This window comes from Lutzomyia longipalpis, chromosome 3 (genome assembly GCF_024334085.1).
Source record: "Lutzomyia longipalpis isolate SR_M1_2022 chromosome 3, ASM2433408v1".
NCBI lineage: Eukaryota > Metazoa > Arthropoda > Insecta > Diptera > Psychodidae > Lutzomyia > Lutzomyia longipalpis.
The window spans coordinates 24669209-24689035 of record NC_074709.1 but is presented as its reverse complement, the minus strand read 5'-3'; the positions used below and the strand labels follow the sequence as shown (position 1 = coordinate 24689035).

Here is a 19827-nt window from a genome sequence, read left to right as displayed (position 1 = left end):
AATTCTCATTAAGCTCTTAATAAAAAACAAACAGCCCGTGTTTAAAAATTATTTTAACAAACTTTTTACCAAAATCTTCACAGAAAACTATTCGAAAAAAATATCTTAATAGTTTTTAGGTTAGTTTTCCCCAGATCTATAATCCAATAGTCCCTTTACCTCTCTTGAATTTATTTTTTTGATTTAATTCGCAACTTTTACAGAGAAAAATGTTCCTAAAAGCAATTTGTAACCAATTTGAGAGCAAAGTAGAACAGAAAGATGTTCCAAAAGCCATCTTATTCCCCCTCAGTGTGGCATTAAAGGGGTTAAAATACCATTTAATGGTGTATTTTATTCCTCTTCCCAAATATCTTAAGCCCCAATAAAATCAGTTTGCAATGTTTATGGTTTTATCTTTATCAGAAAATTCCTTTGTTTCCCCCTTCTTATTTTAAATCCAAATCCCATTTTCAGATCTCGCTCAAACCCCAAAAACTCTACCTTTATTCAAAGCTCCCGCATGTTATTTAGGCCGAGATGGGCGAAGATGGCCCCATTCAGTGAAAACCTTTTTGGTTCTATACGAAATTTATTGTCCTTCCACGTGTGTGTGAACAAAAATATCAATGAAAATTCTGAGAAATTCCTCTTGAGATTACAAGTGGAGATTTTGGGCATTTTATGGACTTGTTGAAATCGATTAGGTGGGAGAGAATGAGAAGCCCGCGCGGCCACAATCTCCGATATGCTTTTGATGTGTTTTTGACCCAGAATTTTGTGTGTGTGTAATGTTGCAAGGAGATGAGAATGAAGTCATAAATTTTAATTATTTCTCGAGAGATTTGTTATTTAGCTGCACACACACAGCACCGAGGATAAGGAATTTCAGGAAAATGGTGCCGAGATAACGATTTATCATTCTTATTTCGTCGTCAGATGTATTACATGGAATATTTTGTTGTAATATTGGGGAAGGGGGGTGAGTTTATGAGGCAGGAGGAATAAGCAGTTCATCTCGATTCTTGCTGTTTATTTTTTTTTCCTCCACAGCCATTTTAGAATTTATATGAATTTAAATCCCGCCTGAGAGGCATAACAATATAAATACAGTGACTGTGGGGAGGTTTAGGGGAGGAAAGCTTTTATTTATGAAGGAAATATGAGAGAGCAATGGTACAATTTTATTTTCTTACCATTGGTAGTCATAATCGTAATGCGAAAAATAGGGGATGAATGTACTTCCTTGAGGGCAAGGGGAGGCATCGGATGAGGAAATATTTTCTCCACATATTTGTACTGTGCAAAGAAAATATTCTGATTTTTCATTTTACGACGGAATGTTTACATATTTTTCCATTTCAACAATAACAAACAAGCATGGAAGGCACAAATCGTTCATTTTTAAATAAAATGCATTTTTGAATCTTTTTTGGGGACAAATGAACGCGAATTGAAGAAAATAGACCAACCTAATTTAAATCTTTTCCACAAATTAACGCCTTAAATCAACATTAAGACTGCGGTAGACGCAAAACTCTCAAACTCAAAAAAGAAAGAAATCAGAGGAAGAAAAAAGATTTCCTTTTGCACTTTCAATGTGAACAACTTTCGCGGGAAAATAAATCAAATTAAACGACTCACCTTCTTCTCCAACTCTGGTCCATTCTGCATGGCGTGCATGATGGCTTCCGAAAGTTTCAGCTCCAGCGTCTTAATGACAGTCTCAATTCCCTCCTTTGACCGCACCAACCCAAGTAGGCGCTCCATGGACTCAGCAAAGCTTGTCCAGGGACTATCCAAACTTCCCACGTACTGTGTGAGGCAGCCTCTGTGGACACGCAAAAGACTTGCTAATTGGCCGCCGCGGAAAAAGTGTCAGGCGTGCAAACATTATTCGACACCAACTCACCTCATTACATTGATGCAGTAACTGTAGCAACTCTTCACACGTCCCTTGATCACACCTCTGCACTCGGGGCAGTAGCTCATCTTGAGGAGGTGCATTTTGCACTTGTGCGTCAAATATTCCGAATCCAATTCCTCCGTGCTGGCCAGAACGTCCGCACCGCGATCCAAGGCGCGAACAAACACCGTTGCCGCACCCACGCTCTGCTGCAGACCCCTGGCCACGGTACGCGGGATATCCCCGAAGGGCTGAATGTCCTCAAAGGTGTGCATGAGGCAATTTTTGTAATCCACGTGGAAATCACTGCTGTGCGTGTCACTCTCAGCGTGCACAACATGATGATATGCCACGGGGAACATACTCACGAAGAAATTCGTGACAACCTTCTCAATATCGAGGTTGTCTGTGAAGGAATTTGGTGATATGTGACTGTAAAGATTACAGGATTTTTTAATTAATTAATATTTTTTTTAATTCTTTTTTATTTAATTTAATATGAAAATTTTTTATTTGGAATATTCCGCCAAAAAAATTGAGAATTTTTTTATGGACAGATCTGGTTTTTAAGCATGTTCATTGAGGTAGAATATTAACACTGAGACAGCGGTAGCCGTAAAGGGGTAGGGATTTAAAAAAAATAAAGATAATTCTTAAAGAAATCATAGCATTAGAGCTGTTCTACTACTGATATAAAATTGATGAGCAGCGCCTCTATCTTTCATAAACCAAGTTGCATAAAAAAACTTTGGAATTTTATAGGAAAAGTCTCCGATCCTTAAGGTTTAATTCTCAATATCTATAAAATTTTAAGCTTTCAGAATTTACAATCAGAGGAACTTAAGAAAGATGTAAGCGCTAATTGTCAATTTTATAGCAAACTCAAAAAAAAAATTTATAGTATCTTGAAACTTGGGAACTTTTTTTAAAATTTATATATCTCAGTTCAATTCTAGGATTGAATTTGATTTTATTATAGCATTATAGCGTTAGAGCTATTCCACTATTGCTATATTATTAACAAGCAGCGCCTTTATCTTTCATAAACAAAGTTGCATCAATTTTATATGAAATGGCTCCGATACTTAAGGTTTGATTCTCAATATCTATAAATTTTAAGCATCCAGAATTTACAATCAGAGGAACTTAAGAAAGATGAGAACGCTAATTGTCAATTTTATAGCAATCTCAAAAAATATTTTATAGTACTTCGAAACTTGAAAACATTATGTAAACTTCTATATCTCAATTTTATTTACATATTTTTTATTCTAGCATTGAATTTCATTTTATTCGCATTTAATTTTCATTGTATTATTAACCATCTTGAGAATTTTTATAGCAAAATTGATTTTTTTAAAATTAATCCTGTAATCTTATAGCAAATAATACATGAGTTCTCAATTAGAATCTTGATTAAGGTTAATCCATAAAAATTAACACTAGAAACATTTCAAACATTATAAAAAAAATGACGAACTTTTCACAACACGCCCCATGAAGATCCCACACCTTGGCATACCGAGTGTTAAGCCAAAAGGAATTTTCGATTAAAATTGCAATTTCGCATGTAAAGCGCGAAATGTTTTGCGGAAGTTCAACAGCAAAAGCTTAAACTTGTCTACCACTTTGAGAGACACTGACTGAGAAGGGCTCTAGCACATACCTTTACTTCATAAGAACATAGCATATAATATGAAAGTAACTCACCTTCTGATGCTCTGGTATAAGTCTGATATTGGCTGTCGCGAAAAAGGTGACATCCGCCGGTAAACTTGGTTGAATAAGTTCAGTGTCTTGTTTTCTGATTGAAGTGACAATTGTATTACATTTTCTGCAAGAAAAGAAAGAAAACAACCATTGAAATTGAGAGGTACAGATATCACGTTTTTTTTAGATTAAAAATAGCATAAAATTCTCCTTTGCTGCGTGATTTCAGAAACTACTAAAAGCAAAAGCTTCCACAGCCTAACGCAAAAGTTCCCCAAAAGTTCACACCATAATTTCCTTAAAAGGAAAACTAATTAGGCAAATTTCCCAGACATATAGCTTTTCCCTCTTTTTAATCTTCACCCTCCCAAGCGCTAAGAGTCGAAGAAGAACTCCCGGTAGGGGAGACCGGGGTAAAAATAGTCAATTTGCGTAAATCCTTATCTGCAGGATTCCCCAGAGGCAAGAAAATTTCCTCGAAAGGTCATTCTTATAGGAAATTTCCTGGCCTACAACTTTGTCTCAGACCACTTTTCTCTATCTCCACGGGAAATATGAGTTTTCGAGCTTTTCCTAAACCCTTCCGCTTCTGACTTTTTTTAAACGCGGCGGGTAAATATAGTCACCAGTTGGCTAAATAAAGTCGGTCGAATTTTCCGGCATTTCCAATGATTTTCCACCTGAGAGATTGATAGTAGTTGATAGCTAAACTTCTCACCTTTTGATCCGCGACAAGGAATTTCACTTTTATACGCACTAAAACAGAAAATTTTGCGATTTTCTCAAACACGCCATTTTGCAACAAATGAATAGAAAATATGCCAAAAATTTCGATCTCCCATATGATTTACATGGGATGACTAGATCTACCCCAAGGGGTATGTTTTGATTCAAAAAATTGTAGAGAAAAATCATTAAAAGTTATTGAAGAATACACCTTGGCAACATTTTCTGCACTAATCCAGCTAGTGAGAAAAATTATCAGATGGGAAAACTGCTGAGGGAAATGTTCGGAAAACGCGTTTTTCTCAATACGCAAAAGTTTGGGAAATGGGCCAAAAATCTATTTTCATTTTTAACTCCTAAAGTACTGATCGGATAACCTCCAAATTACTGTCAAAAATTATAGGTTGGTAGGGCTTTGCACCCTAATTTTTTCCGATTTTTCCGATTTATATTTTGGGAGAAATTGACATTTGAAAATTCCAAAATGACTATTTTTACCCCGGTCTCCCCTATCAGTTGAGAAAATGTGAGCGATCCTAAATAAATGAGAGGAACCCACAAACTTTTGCTGCACCACGAAGAGACCCATCAAATGATGAATGATAATTAAAGTTGAAAGAGATCACACAAGTTTAATAAGATTAAATTCTGCCTCCATTTAACATTCTTCACCCACACACACACACTATTGTTGAGTTATTTTTTCCAATAAAACTTTTAGGCTTATTCAGCAAATAAATTATCCCCAATATGTAACCCTCCTGAAGGAAATTCTTCTTCCTTTAACGGGGAAAATTCAGAGGAAAAATTTAATATTCAATAATTCATTGATGATAGATATTGGGGCAAATATGCGGAGATTCATGGGATGAATCCTTCGCAAACCTTTTCACAAAACCCTTTAATTTAGCAAACAAGACGCTGAAAAAATGCTCGAAAAGTTTTTTTTCTCACATCCCTTTTCCTTGAGAAAAATAAATATTCCTTTGGAAAGTTTTGCAATATTCAAAGGAAAGTTTTCTTATCTTTGTTGCTGGGAAAATGTGAAAATGGTATGATGGAGTAAGGTGAACCTTTAGCGCTTATCGTCAGTGAATTTTCATCTCATGAAAGGAAATTAATCATTTTTTTACGAAGCTTTTAATTTAATTTTAGCTTTAGGAGCTTTAATTTCATAAGAGCATGATCCGAAGGTTATTATTTGGAGGCTCTTTGGAGGCTAATAATTGAGAAAATTTTATCAGCAAATTATTATTTTTTAGAGAAAAATTTTAAAACTATCAGGACAATTTTTCATTTCTAAAAGAATAGTTTTTTTTTGGTCAAAAGAGTAATTTTGAAGGGAAATTTAATTTTTTTGATTCATTGGCCAATAATCCGAATATTTTCAAAGATTTGGATATTTTTCACATAAATATCCTTAGCTAAGAATCCTTAACCTTTAACATTAATAAAAAAAAATACGAATTTAGTATTAATTCGGCAAGAATTTTGAAGGGGAGGGCGGGGCTAATAAAGTCACTTAAGGGTTTGGAAAAAGCTTAAAATATCATATTTCCTAGCTAGATAGAACAAATTGATCTGAGAAAGAGTTGTAGAGCAAGAAATATCCTAAAGAAATGAGTTATATATTTCGCTTTATCTGTTTGGGAAATATGATATTTTGAGCTTTTTCTAAACCCTTAAGTGACTTTTTTAACCCCGCTCTCCCCTACTATTTATGTAGGCAATCTTTTTTCACAATCTTAAAAGAAAATTCGCTTTTATTTGATTTGGATTACCAATTAAGAGCTTTCATTGTTCATACAGACAGTCTATGAATAAGCATAATAGGACGATTATCAACTCTAAAATTGCATCAAACTTTGAGAGGGGGAAACAAGTCAAAAGCAATGGCAAAATTTATTTTTAATAGCTCCCCATTTGGGTCTAAATGAGGAGGAAAAATTTACTTTTAGTCGCACTGCGGAGGTTGGTTTGCATTTGATATCGCTCCGTCGTCTTTGGGGGAAGGCGTTGAATGGCGGCAATAATAGTTTGTGGCATTTATATTGAACTCTATCGCACTTGCTGATTTTCCTTAACACCCATCCTCCTCATATTGCTGGCCCAATGAAGACGAGAGATGATATTGTGGGGCACATTGAGAGATGTGTGTGTGGACACAGCACGAGATAGCGCCCCCAGGGAAATGGAAGATGGTATTCCCTCCTTTGCAAACACCACGCAATTACTTGTCAATTTAAATAGCCATCTAAATAGTTTTAAGTTTGTGATTGTTGCGTCTGCATTCCCTGCGTTCTGTCTAATTGCAATATTTATTGAAGATGTTGACGCAATTTTTCTGCAGACACTTCATTGAAGGTGATTTTCTTTTTTTTTTCTTTTGCTTTTCAAGCTTTTCAGTTACTTCATTTTCTTTCATTTTCTTCGGCGAAATTGGTAGTTAAAGGCGTCATTGACTATAGTGGACTCTAAAGTAGCATCTTAAGGGTTAATTAGGACTGATTCTTTTGATTCACGCAGGTTTTCTTTTTCTTTGAGAATCATTGTTGTGTTTTATTTTCTTTTATTTTCAAATTCTTCTATTTTCTCTACTTACGTCGTATATTTTCTTCCTCGTAAGATCCTTTATTTAAAGAAGTTTTTTTTTGTTATGCGAAATTCGTCCCGGCCAAACAATTCAAGTCTTGGTGGCTCAAGTACGTTAACGTACCTTTTCTTATGCTTCCCAAAGCACTCCATCGCGCAAAAGTCCTCTCACGGTTCTCTTTTAAAATATTTACACAATTCCCAACCCAAGTGGTTCACTTCACACAAATTATGTTCATTGCCATGAATGGCAATTTGAGCTAAAATGTTAAGCGAGGTAAGGAGGAAAAATTAATTGTTTGAGTGTTCCGGTTGGAATTTCCCTTCTGAATTTTTGCATAATGCACATGAGTGCCATAATGTGACGTTGTTGCATTCAATACAGTGAATTGAAATTGCACACAATACACCATCGTGCTCTCCCAGAACTCTTCTGTATATAGTACAGTCCAATATGCAAATTCAATGAGCCACACGAGAGGGAGGAATTGATGGTTGTTTTAAGGAAAATTTCTGCAAGTTTTTATTTTCCTTCAACACAAAAAAATATGCAACTGCACACAAAGGATTTCTGCACAAGTTATGGTTATATTCTCATGAATTTCCTTCAACTTTTCACCTTGATACGAAGAATTTGTGTTGAGAATTTCTTGAAAAATTGGATGGAATTTTATCAAATTAAAACCACAAGGGTTGCTCCTTTCCAAAGGTTGCTCAAGTTGCTTCATAAAGGTCTCCTTACACAGAGGTTAGTTATGCAAAAAGGACGCCAAGAGTTTCTTAGAAAAATTCTTATTAAAATTTTAAAGGAAAATTCCAAGGAGTTTCTCCCTCAAAGAGCTCTATTGAGAGAAAATTAATTTCATTCTCAAGAATTTCAATCCCTTTGAAATAATCAATTTATTAAAATTATTAATAAAATGAATAATTTGATAGAGCGCAGAAAAGAATTTTCTGTGAACTTTTAGTGCGCTTCAATCCCTTCAATTTCCCACCCCCTCGTGCATTTTTTTGCACCAAAGTTCGCGTGAATTTCTTCCAGGGAAGTAAACTACTATAAACAATTTTGAGTTTAATTGAGAAAGTTCAAAAAGGGGGTTTTGGCAATGGGAATTTGTGGGTGTTATTTTGCGCATTTCAATCGAATTTCCGCTCGTGGCTGGCTCATGCTATATGTAAAGTAAACTATTCACACGATGTTGGGAGGTTGGAAAAAAAAACATAACAAAAAACATGGAAAGAAGAGCGAAAACTAATCAGCATCGTGCTCATTTTGGGATTAGAACATGTTAGCAACTTGTTTGGGGTGATTCTCAACATGTGTTAACAGGGAAGAAATTCGTATCGCTAAGAGATTATTTTCTTTTCGCTGTATGTTGGCATAAGAAGGTAAAGGAAGGAGAATGCAAGGAGAAGCAGATGGATGATACATGGTATGCAGCAGTAAATGGTCTGCTTATAGTCTTTATAGGATTCTCTGTGTGATCTCCAATCGTGAAGTTAATAGCTTCAGGGGTTGATAATTTCTTTAATTTCTTTAGGATGCAAAGTTTGAAGGAAAGTTTAATTTATGTTGATTTTCTACTTAAAAAAAAATGTAAAAACTTTTATAATTTTTAATTTTTATGTTCTAGATTTTTCTTGGTTTTAATACTTAATGTAATATAACCAATATTGTACTTGTATGAAGAAAAAGAATTAGTACACAATCTACATCTATTGTAATACAAAGTAAAAGAAAACTCTTCAGATTACTTTAGAAAAAACTAATTTTTTAAGCTTTTAAATTCAGGTCTAAAATTTAGAACCTTAACTTAGGTTTAGGACTTAAGAAGTTTAATTTTCATCAGGTTAAGCTTTTGAAGTTTTAGGGTTCGCTTAGTCTGATTTGGGATCAAATGCACTTTTGAAGGATAAGAAAAATGTAAGATAAAATCATCTAAAAATGATTTAAAAAAAACTAAAGTTTACATACACCTTAAAAAACTTTATTCCCTTAAAAAACTTAATTTTCCTACATTTTGTTTTGGCTTTTAAATTTTAAAAATTAAATCCAATTTTGTCTTATTCTTTTCCTTTAAAATTTCAAAATGCTTCAACCTAAACCTTAAACCTAAACTCTTAACCTGAAACTTAACGAACATTTTTTTTGGGATTTGCCAGCCCCCTGACTGTAAGCACTCTTTCATGACCGATTTGTGGTCTACTGAGGAATGCCCCTCCGCGATCTCTACCTATGTTGCGGCTATGCTTTGTTAAATGATGTCATGAACGTGCTTTGGGAGAAAAGCCATCAATTCTCACCCCTATTAGTTTTTTTAAATGAATAAGAGGACGATGCCCGAAATTTTCGGCAAATTTCTTCAAGTCTGTGTGTGCGCCAAGAAAAAGGAGGTGAAGAGCAAAAGATGGGACTTTTGTGTGTCTCTTGAGAATGGCGCTTCGCAGTATAAGTAATACACAAAAGATGTGAGACCAGTGGACGTCTCTTTACCTACATTCTTCGGTTCTTCATATATGTACCTTTCATGGCAACAAGTAGGGGAAGACGGGGTAATTTGGCCATTTTGGCAAAGTCATTAATGGGAATATCTCAAGTATGGTAAATGCTAGAAAATCCATTTCCCCACAGTTTTTACTCCCCATAGAGATAATCAATCGTACCAAGTTTGAGGAAAATCCGATCATTAGATTTTCTTTTATTTGATAAAAATCATTTTTTCACTTTTTCAAGTGCTTTTGGCATTTTGAATCTACGTCATTTTCGAAAAATTTTTAACACTTAAAAATTAACTTTTAAGCCATTAAGGGTCATTGATCCATCATAAACACGATAGTGACATCCATTTTCCGATATCGCAAACAGATTTTCCTGTGGAAATGGTTTTATCCGGAAAATTGGAGTGGGGTAATTTGGCCACTTGAGTTTTTCCGGCACATTTTCCGATGCACATTTAAGATATTTATTGTGGTTATGCCTTTTAATGTTTTCTTACAGATTGTAAGCAAAGTAGGATAAAAAATTTTAACTAAAAAAAGAAATTTACGATAATTTGAAAAATGGCCTTTTTTAGACTTTGCCCGTTTATGGTTCAGAAAATGTTAAAGTTTGAGGCTCTGTTAAATATTTTTATCTGGCAAATTACTGGAAATGAATCTTAGATAAATATCCTATCTTCCAAAAAAATAATCGAAAAAATAAAATTTTTTTATTGTTCAAAAATTTTCATGTTTAATAATTTGTGCGCCAAAGTGTCCAAATTACCCGTGCTCGGGGTAATTTGGACACTAAGCTAAGGGTCCAGGAGAATGGAAAATTCACCCATTTCTCATCGAGATAGAGAAAAGTGTTATATGGGGAAGTTGTAGGCCGGAAAATTTCCTACAAAATAGGGCTATTTGGTTTTCTTCATACTACCATACTTGCTTGATATATTCCAAAAACCGCCAAAGTGGCCAAATTACCCCGTCCTCCCCTACTTGCGGGAAGTTCGCCCCGAACTCGTTACCATTCCCTGGTGTACACAACACACAAAAGAGAAATAAGGAGAAGCGAAACTTCAATAAGTGGTGGTCTCCTCGGCTTCTGATGCGGTGCAGACCATGGGGCTATGCTGAGAGAAGAGGAAAACACCGGGTATGCAACCGAGCACACTTGCAAACACTATTGGGGAATTTCATGCTGTTGGCCTCATCTAAAATGGAATTTAATACACACAGACTGTCCCCCTTTTGGGTGAAATGTGTGTGCAGCAGTGTAGTACATCAAGGGGGCCAATGGGGAGGAAAAACGACCTAAATTGACCGAAAGACGTGGATGGAGGAAGAAGAGATCAAGGATGCTGTATTTAGTAGAATTCAATAAAAAAAAGACACCGACCGTGCAATTGGGTGAAGAATGCGAATATGGATGGACGGACTGCTGTGAGCAAGTTACATAGTTGAACCACATATTTGCAAAAGTTATTCTTTTTCACCTAAATTCTGCTCTCAATATAAATGATTTCATTGAGAATTTTCTATATTCTTTTCTTATGTTTATGAATTTATTCTGATGAATTCTTTGCACAAGGAAATTTGATTTTATATGGCTTGACTAATAAGCACAGAAACTTCATAATATTTAAAATTTGATTAAGAATAATTCTTTGGTGAGAAATTGATGCAAAAAGAATGCATTGAAATGATTTAAACTTAAAAGAATCTTCCTCTATGTAATATCTTTAGAAATGCAGACCGTCGCTATTCCATCCCACTCTGACCCTCCTCGCGGAATTGTGCCTACTCGCCGCCACCATGAAAGTTGGGTGATTTTCTACACATTTCGCAGTGAGAAAATACCATTTAATGCACGCACTTTGAGCACGAAACACGAAGAAAATTTCCTGACATGGACTTTACCTAATGAACTGACATTAGCAGGAGTTATTAACCATTTGCGTTGGTTTTAGCCATCAACAAACCAACCTCCGATAGGAAGTTTTCTCCCTCCCAGTGCCTTCGTCTTCATTATTGGCTCAATGTTTTAACTGTCAGACACCGACTTATGATAAATTCATCACCATTTCTGCAACTTTTGCTCCTCCATGTGATGGAGGGAAAATAAATTTCTGCTCTTCTGCACACCTTACATGACTGAGAGCGGAAGGTATGTAGGTAGTTACACATATCCTCCTCATACAATATCCTGACGCTTCGAGAGAGAAAAAAAAGTCCTCTGATATGAAAAGAAAAACTCTTCCTCAGTTACATTTGGAATTTCCGGGAATCCCCTCCATTGCAATTTTCATCAGTTTTTCGCCGTTTTCTGCAATGAGCTTTTCAGTTTGGGAAAAAGCTTCGGTGGAAAGTTTACAAAACGAAGCCACCAAAAGTGCTCCAGTAGGAGCAATTTAGACAGCATTAAATTCACATTTGGTGCAAATTATTCATTTAGATGGGAAAACACAGGAAATTGGGAGAAAATTCATGAATTTTGAGATGATGAATTTCAATTACCGCCCTCAAAAAGCTCCTTCCTTATCCCCTCTAAATTTTCCATTGGAAATTCCCTCCGCAAAAACTCATTACACTTTGGGTAGAATAACGAAGACTAATTAACGAAAGGAACAGAGAGAAAAAAGTCTCCAGCACGTGAGCATGGATTGAGAATTAGGTGAATTATTGAATGACTTTTCCGTGGAAATTCATTGGGAGATTAATTAAGGAAAATCATTTAAAAATCAACCCGTTTTTTGGGTTAAATAAATTCAGGGGAAAATAAAGAAAATAAATCGGAAAATTATACATAAAATATTGCATCAATTACCTTTAATTGCATTATTATAAAATAAAGAATTTGATAAAATAAAACAACTGAATGATTTATGGAATATTTTTTTTGATATTCGAATAAAATTTTAAAATGTTCTACATTCAAAAAATAAATAATTCTCATGGAATTCTCTGGCATTTATCAAATTTGCAGCGATTTTCTGCTGAATTTTTCAACATTTTCCCAATGGCATAATCTAAATAATGGATGACCTTTAAAGATCAGAAAAATCATCTTTAATCATTTTCCTCTTGAATGTATTTTTTATCAAGACTTCCAGGGGGGGGAAGGAAAAGCCTCCTTTTGGCATTCTCTGGGAGAGATCAAGCAGTATGTGATGAATTACATTCACTTCTCACTTTGTTATCTGAACACAAGGGCTGTTTCCTGGCATGAGGTCAAACACCCCCCCTCCATACACACGGCAACCCCCGATGAGTCGAGCAAGTGTCTAGAATTTCATTCACACCCCTCCACAGTGCTATATGTCTCCACCCCTTCCGGAAAGGGGAGTTTTGAGTGACGGCTTGAATTTCCCGAATGAGTCATTTATACACCTGAGGTACGTATAAAGGTAAACTTCACTCAAAGACTTGTAGAGAAAATTGGGGAGACATGGGGGTAGAAATGTTCGTTACTCTTTGACATATAATTGTACAGAAAAACCACCCTCGCCACCCCCCTCCCGCAGAAAAGACCAAACAATGAATAAAACAATATAATTTTGGGCAAAAAAGCTTGACGGATAAATGCATAAAGGAGGAAGTGAGGGGGTTATTAATTTTCCACATGCCACTCCATTTCCACCCCCATTCTATTTTATATTTTTCCTCCCCCCTCACAAAAATATTCAATTTTTCCATTGATCCCATCCCACTTTGCCATTTTAATATGTTTCATAATAATATTCTTTTAATACTCGTTCATTGCATTATAAAATGCCATTTTGTTAAATAAACCCCCTGCTTGTTTAATATTTTCCACAGTCTAATGAATATTTACAGAGATGGGCAGAAAAATTACATTTTGTCAACTTTATCTCTTTGTAAACTTTAAGAGAACGGTAAAATATTAAAATAAATTTATTCTAATTGAAATTCTCAATGTTTTCTGACTGAAATCGAGTTCTATTAGTCTGATATTAATTAAATTAAATTAAAAACCATGAAAATGTGAAAAATGACGTCATCATTGTGATTTCTTAATAATTTTTTAATTCATAAATTTTTTAATATGATAATGCTTTCCCTTTCTGTTTTTTCATGTGAGCGGTTTTCGACACAAAATCGAGTAAACTCCTTTGTTAGTGAAAGGTAAATTAATAAGAAGAAGAATCCCTGTTTCATAAAAGAGAGAGCCTTAAGGCCTAACCAAGCAACAGCGTCAAAAGACGCTGTTCGTTGTTTTTTCTCACTTGCTCCTTGTCAAATTGTATCGCGCTGTCACTGTCAAACAAGAAACGCTGTTTCTATGTTATATAACCGCCTTTCTTGTGTGACAGTGACAGCGCGATACAATTTGACAAGGAGCAAGTGAGAAAAAACAACGAACAGCGTCTTTTGACGCTGAAGTATGGGTACAGCTTTAAGGCCTGGCCATACGACAGCGTCAAAAGACGTTGTTCGTTGTTTTTTCTCACTTGCTCCTTGTCAAATTGTATTGCGCTGTCACTGTCAAACAAGAAACGCGGTTTCCTTGTTTTATAACCGCCTTTCTTGTTTGACAGTGACAGCGCGATACATTTTGACAAAGAGCAAGTGAGAAAAAACAACGAACAACGTCTTTTGACGCTGTCGTATGGGTACAGCTTTAAGGCCTAACCAAGCAACAGCGTCAAAAGACGCTGTTCGTTGTTTTTTCTCACTTGCTCCTTGTCAAATTGTATTGCGCTGTCACTGTCAAACAAGAAACGCGGTTTCTATGTTATATAACCGCCTTTCTTGTGTGACAGTGACAGCGCGATACAATTTGACAAGGAGCAAGTGAGAAAAAACAACGAACAGCGTCTTTTGACGCTGAAGTATGGTTAAGCTTTTAAAGAAAAGTAAATTTGAATTAAATACAAAAGAACAGCTTTGAAAAATAATCGCAAAAAGCGCTGTAATCATGAATTAAAATATGAATACTTACGCTCATTGGTTGATTTTGATAAATTTGAAGATTTTTAAAGAAAAAAATATATTTTTTCAATCATTTTTTTACTAAAAACTTTTACAAAAAGCTACAAAATTCTCCTTCAAGCTTAAGCTTTACACAAAATATATAATTTTCTACCTCCAAATGACATAAAATGTAATAAATAGGTTAACTAAGGTTTCGTTTTACAATTTTTGTAAAATTATGCGTAAAATAAATCCCCACAAGTTATTTAATTTCAGTATTTTAGTATTTTTTGTGTAGAAAAAAAAAACGTACGGAATGCAAATGAAATTTGTGCACACCTCTTCACATATTTTGGACTATTTTACGACGCTTCCTGCTGGCACATTTAATTACCATATGGTTGTATGTGGTTTTAAATTTTCCAGCATATACATATGTATACACAAAATATTTTCACTGCATTTCCCACAGAAAAAATATAAACTCAATTAATCAGTGAAAAATTACTCTGAAAAATGAAAAAAGTTCATCAATTTCCATATAGCAAAAAATAGAGACAAAAGGATTTTGTAATTGCTGAATTTTTGCTATTATTTATCGTAAAGTAATTAAGTAAAAAAATGTCATAAATTTTTTGAGGGACAGTAAATATAAATTTATTTTTATTTATATTCCTCTGGGCAAACAGGCTAATGGAACGTGCCAATTGTAATTTTAATTTTATAAATATTGTATTTTTTGTATTATATTTTCAAGTAAATAAAAATAAATGTAAGAGGGGGTAAATATTTTATTTTACAAAGTTAAACTCCATTTTACTTCTGCGTATTTTCACAATTTTATTAGAAGGACGACGTGCTGCGTAAACTTCCTCCGCATTTCCTTTATAAATGCATAAAGGAAGAATATACAATCCACCCTCTTATCTCTCTGTGAGATAAACTCGTAAATATTAAGAAATTTCCCCTTGGAATGGGGCAGGGAAGGAAGAGGGAGTGGGTGGGAGTAATGAAAAATTGCTCTAGCATTTTGCAAGTTCCGGAGATTCCTCGACGGAAGTCGTTGCGAATTACATAATTTATGAGCTTCACCTTCCTCCCCACATGGATATAAACCATGGGTGGTGTCTCATCAGCATAATGAGGCACAGATGTCCGTCTCAATTGGGAAGCACACGGCGCGAGGTGATGACAAATTTGACCTAATTGTACGAAAATTTGATACTCAGGCCCTGTTATTTTACATTCTCAGCATGAGAAATTTTCCTTTTTTTCCCGGTAAAAACACATCGCTCCTGGCAACATTGTAGAAATTTTCTAAATTAGATTCCTTTTGTCGCGTGATGGGAAAATGGATGAATTTAATGCAATTTATCAAAGTGGGCAAGTTGGGTACATTAAATTAACTAATAGGACCATCTTCCTTCTAGTTCTCGAGACTTTGGCGCCATCTGTTGGGTATTTTACAATCATCTTTTTTACTTGAGCACATAGCATTATTTATTAAAATATTCCAATAGAAACTGAAATCGAATATCTATGAATATTCTCTCGCCTAATGTGACAATAAAATGCCTCCAAGATGGCCATAAAAAATCCCACGAGATGGCGTAAGTTTTGCTTGATTTTTATAGCTACAACTGTGGGCTTAGTCATCACATATTTAGTGATTCCCCTGGCGCACAACAATTCAATAGATCATCAATGCGAAATGCAAAAGTTTGTCTCCATAAATCTCTTCTTTTTGAATTATTCAGGGAGATTGTTCAATTGGAAAACGATAAAATTGCTCTAGCTTAAAAGCCATCATCTCACAGCACTAACAAAGAGACAATCTCGGTGTGGGCGAGAAAATCATAAAATTACCGATATCTGAATTTACAGCGCCCATAGAAAATGCATCTCCGCAACTTCTTTTTTTTTGTCCCATTCTAATGGGCACAGAGCTTTAGTGGCGATGTTGGCCATATCGATTGGGGGGAATATTGAAAATTGTGTATATGTGTGTAAAAGTCTCGAGATAGGTAATAATAAAACACCAGGAGGTGATTGTTTGCACAAGACATAACACCAATGAAATTATTTCAATGTTGCTGGGGCGAGATTTGAGATAATTCCCGCATTTAGTGTGACAATAAAATGGGCGAATGGGGAATGCAAGAGAATTAAAGTGTAAAGGCTTCCTCGATGACCAATGCAGCGCCTCTGCAGATGGTATAAAATACCTCTTCAGTTTTGTTGCAGATGCTACTGCTGAGGTTGCTTTTGAAATTCTATCAAAAGGCGGGAAATTTATTTGTCAATTTATTTTTCCCGATAGAGGGCCAACTTAGGTGGCTAGAGCCATCTGGTGGGTAATTTGATTTAATAAAATGTGAAAGTTTTTATCTAATTGACAGTTATTAAAAAAAACTAAGAAATTATTAAATGAGCTATGTAAAATGGCTCTAGAAAATCTGACAAAAAAGGTCCAAAGTATTGTCAAAGAATTCCTGAAGTTCTGTCAAATAATTACCAAGCTTCTGACAAAAGTTTGTAGAACTTTCAGATTTCTGTTAATCCCATATTTCTTTTTAAACTATTGTGAAATTCCTATCAAAAATTTTCGAGATGCTGTCAAATAACTGTCAAATACCTGTCAAATGAGATTTCAAGTTTAAACTTGTGTCAAAAATCTCAAACTTCTGTCAAATAATTCTTCTCCTGACAATAAATCTTAAACTTCTGTCAATTCTAAACTTACTAATTCTCCAACTACAAGCAAAAAATTCCCAAATACTTGTCAAATAACCTTCAAAACTGTTGTCAAAAACATCCCAATCTTCTGTCAAAATTTAAATTTCAAATAACCCTCAAAATTTTAACGAATCTTCAGTACAACCCCCATTTATTGGTATGCTAGAACAATCCAATAGCCTGAGAGATGTGCAAAATGCAGTAAATTATTTCCTATTCTCTCACACAGCCAATATGGCACATTTGCAACTCAAATATCATTTTGTGTTCCCCCATTGAAAAGTGGTGTCAATGGAGCTCCCCATATGCAATGTTGTGCCAATACAGAGAATATTTCTCCTTCAATACATTACAATTTTCCTCCTGTGCACAGTTGCATTGCAATTCAATTCAATATTTTAATTTATTATCGTATGTGTGGCAACTTGAATTACGATTCAAGAAGCACAAAAATGTCATTCCTCAATTGAGACATTATACATACATAGCTCGCAATATAGTATATATCTAAAGAGAGAATTTTTGTCCTCAAATTCCGGTTTGTGAATCATTTTCTCTCAATGAGTTCTTTGAACTTTGAGTAAACTGCAGCTGTTCGCATTGGGGGGATGTGGGGAACAATATTCTGTCGATGATGCCAAAAGGAGAAGCTGCCAAGAAAAAAAAATGAAAAGCACAGAGAAGTTCTCTTAATATGAAGTATTGCCTGCCAATACATACTACAAACACTTCATCAGTGATTTTCTTGAGATTTTCCAGCTTTTCTTCTTTTCCAGGCTTTTATTTCTATATGTAATATTGCTCAAGACATTTTTCTTTTGCTAAATGTACTGAGAGAAAATTTCAAAGGAAATTGCAAGAAATTCAAAAAAAGAGATAAAATGACAATGACAGAAGTTCCGTTTGACAGAAGGTCGATGACAGATGTCAGATATCACATAACCTATTTCAGGGGAAACTTTTGATTAAAATCTCTAAAGCGCGGGAAATTTCTCTATGTGCATTCTCTTCGTACCATTCTACGCCACTTGTTCGTGCAAGATAAGACCTTTCAATGCCACATAGAACTTTCACAAGTTGTGTGAGTATCTATATACATCAACACCATCAGAGTGTCCCTTTTTGTATCTCTTCCTCGATGCTTTTCACGCTCCACCAGCAATGCCGGCAAATCAGTTAATTGATAAAATGTGAATGAAAGCCTCCCCCGCATTCACTGTGATTTAATTACAGACAAACAAAAGAAGAAAATCAGGAAAATCAAAGAAAATATTCTCAATAGACGAAGAAAAAAAGAAGAAAAACAAGGATTCCCAAGAAATACTTTAACCCACCCACTTTCCACCATCATGATAAATTCACACGAAAAGATAAACATTTTACCCGAAAGATTTTCCCACACCTTCTTTCACGCGCGCATTTTCTATTTTTATCAATGAAAATGTGTTACGCAATTTTCCAAAAAAAAAAACCACCACAAAGTACTTTGTGCAAAAAGTAATGATTTTTCATGAAAAAGAAAATAAATTTCCCGAAGATTCTTTTAATAAACTCCCAAAAGAATTACAAATTCTCAGAACATGTGCTGAAAATACATTTTAAGCTTTACGGAGAGTTTCTTCGTTGAGCTAATGGATGATTTTATAGGACAGCTGGAAGTTCCTTTGGAGTGGAAAATCCATTCAAATTAGCAATTACGACGTATTTTTTTTTTCAACAAGAAATTTCCTGAATTTTCCATCCCTCCAAAATAGCCAAGAAAGCCTCAAGCATTTGTAGGGGGGGAAATTAGATACATTGAGGAAGAGGAAAGAAGTTGGCTTGTAACAGGAAACATTTAGTTTAGATATAAATCTTAAAATTGAGAACAAGAACGTCTTTATAAAATTCGGCAAATCGAAGGGGTTTGTCAATGCAATTTTTCATTGACTTTGAAATGAATCAAAAATCATAAAATTATAAATTTTTCAAATTCAAACCAACTTTGCATCAAAGCTACGTCTTTGAATAAAGATTAATTAAAAAATTCGTTACAAAATTAGAAAATGAAATGAAAAATAATAAGAAGAAGACACTGTCTTTGTTTTTAAAATAACGCTCTCTGATTGGCTGTTATATCCAAATAAAGCATTCTCGTTGGCTCTTTCTCATCGATCTACGTCACAACTTGATGGAGCTTTGATGCAAAGTTAATTAGAACAGATTATAGGCTTGTATATTTCACATAAACTTACAAATTTATCAAAGATAAATTAAATCTGAATGCCTAATTTATCCCAAAAAGCTTACCGTGGAGCTTTTATTGAATTTTAAGCTTCTCCCGCAATTTAGGGGAGCATAGAATTTATGTTTTAGCATCAAAGTGCGGCAAAATTACATGCAGGATAATATATAGTTTGCAATGAATGTGAAATTAATGGGTTTTCACCGTGATAATCATGTTAAAACCACCGGGGTTAGGGATACTAGGGGTAACTGGGGCAAAATGTTATATCGCAAGGTTCGGAAAATGGACTGAAAATGCATTTTCCCATTGAGATAGAAAGAAATCGTGTGAGACAAAGTTGTAGCCCAGAAAATTTCCTATAAGACAGTCGTCATTATAAAATTAAAATATTTTCTCAGTGCATACCAAGGAAAATATACTTCTCAATTAAAATTAACAAATTGCCCCATGTTCCCCTACATGTGAGTGCTAATTTTAGCAAATAGCACTTTATGCTGCCAGTCAACGGGACGTGGTGAAAAATGTTTAGATGGAG

The 19827-nt window shown here is 34.8% G+C and overlaps 2 protein-coding genes across 2 annotated transcripts in view; one reads left to right on the top strand and one right to left on the bottom strand.

Moving 5' to 3' along the window:
• The window catches only part of LOC129792945 (beta-1,3-galactosyltransferase 5), a 1144668-nt gene that overhangs the window by 802063 nt on the left and 322778 nt on the right, over nt 1–19827 (top strand). The window lies entirely within an intron of this gene.
• The window catches only part of LOC129794276 (division abnormally delayed protein), a gene marked incomplete at its 5' end in the record, with an annotated part of 82755 nt that overhangs the window by 49642 nt on the left and 13286 nt on the right, over nt 1–19827 (bottom strand). The window contains 3 exons of the mRNA XM_055835054.1: nt 1624–1810; nt 1892–2317; nt 3596–3719. Of these exons, the coding sequence (XP_055691029.1) occupies nt 1624–1810; nt 1892–2317; nt 3596–3719 (737 nt within the window). The remainder of the gene's footprint in view (nt 1–1623; nt 1811–1891; nt 2318–3595; nt 3720–19827) is intronic.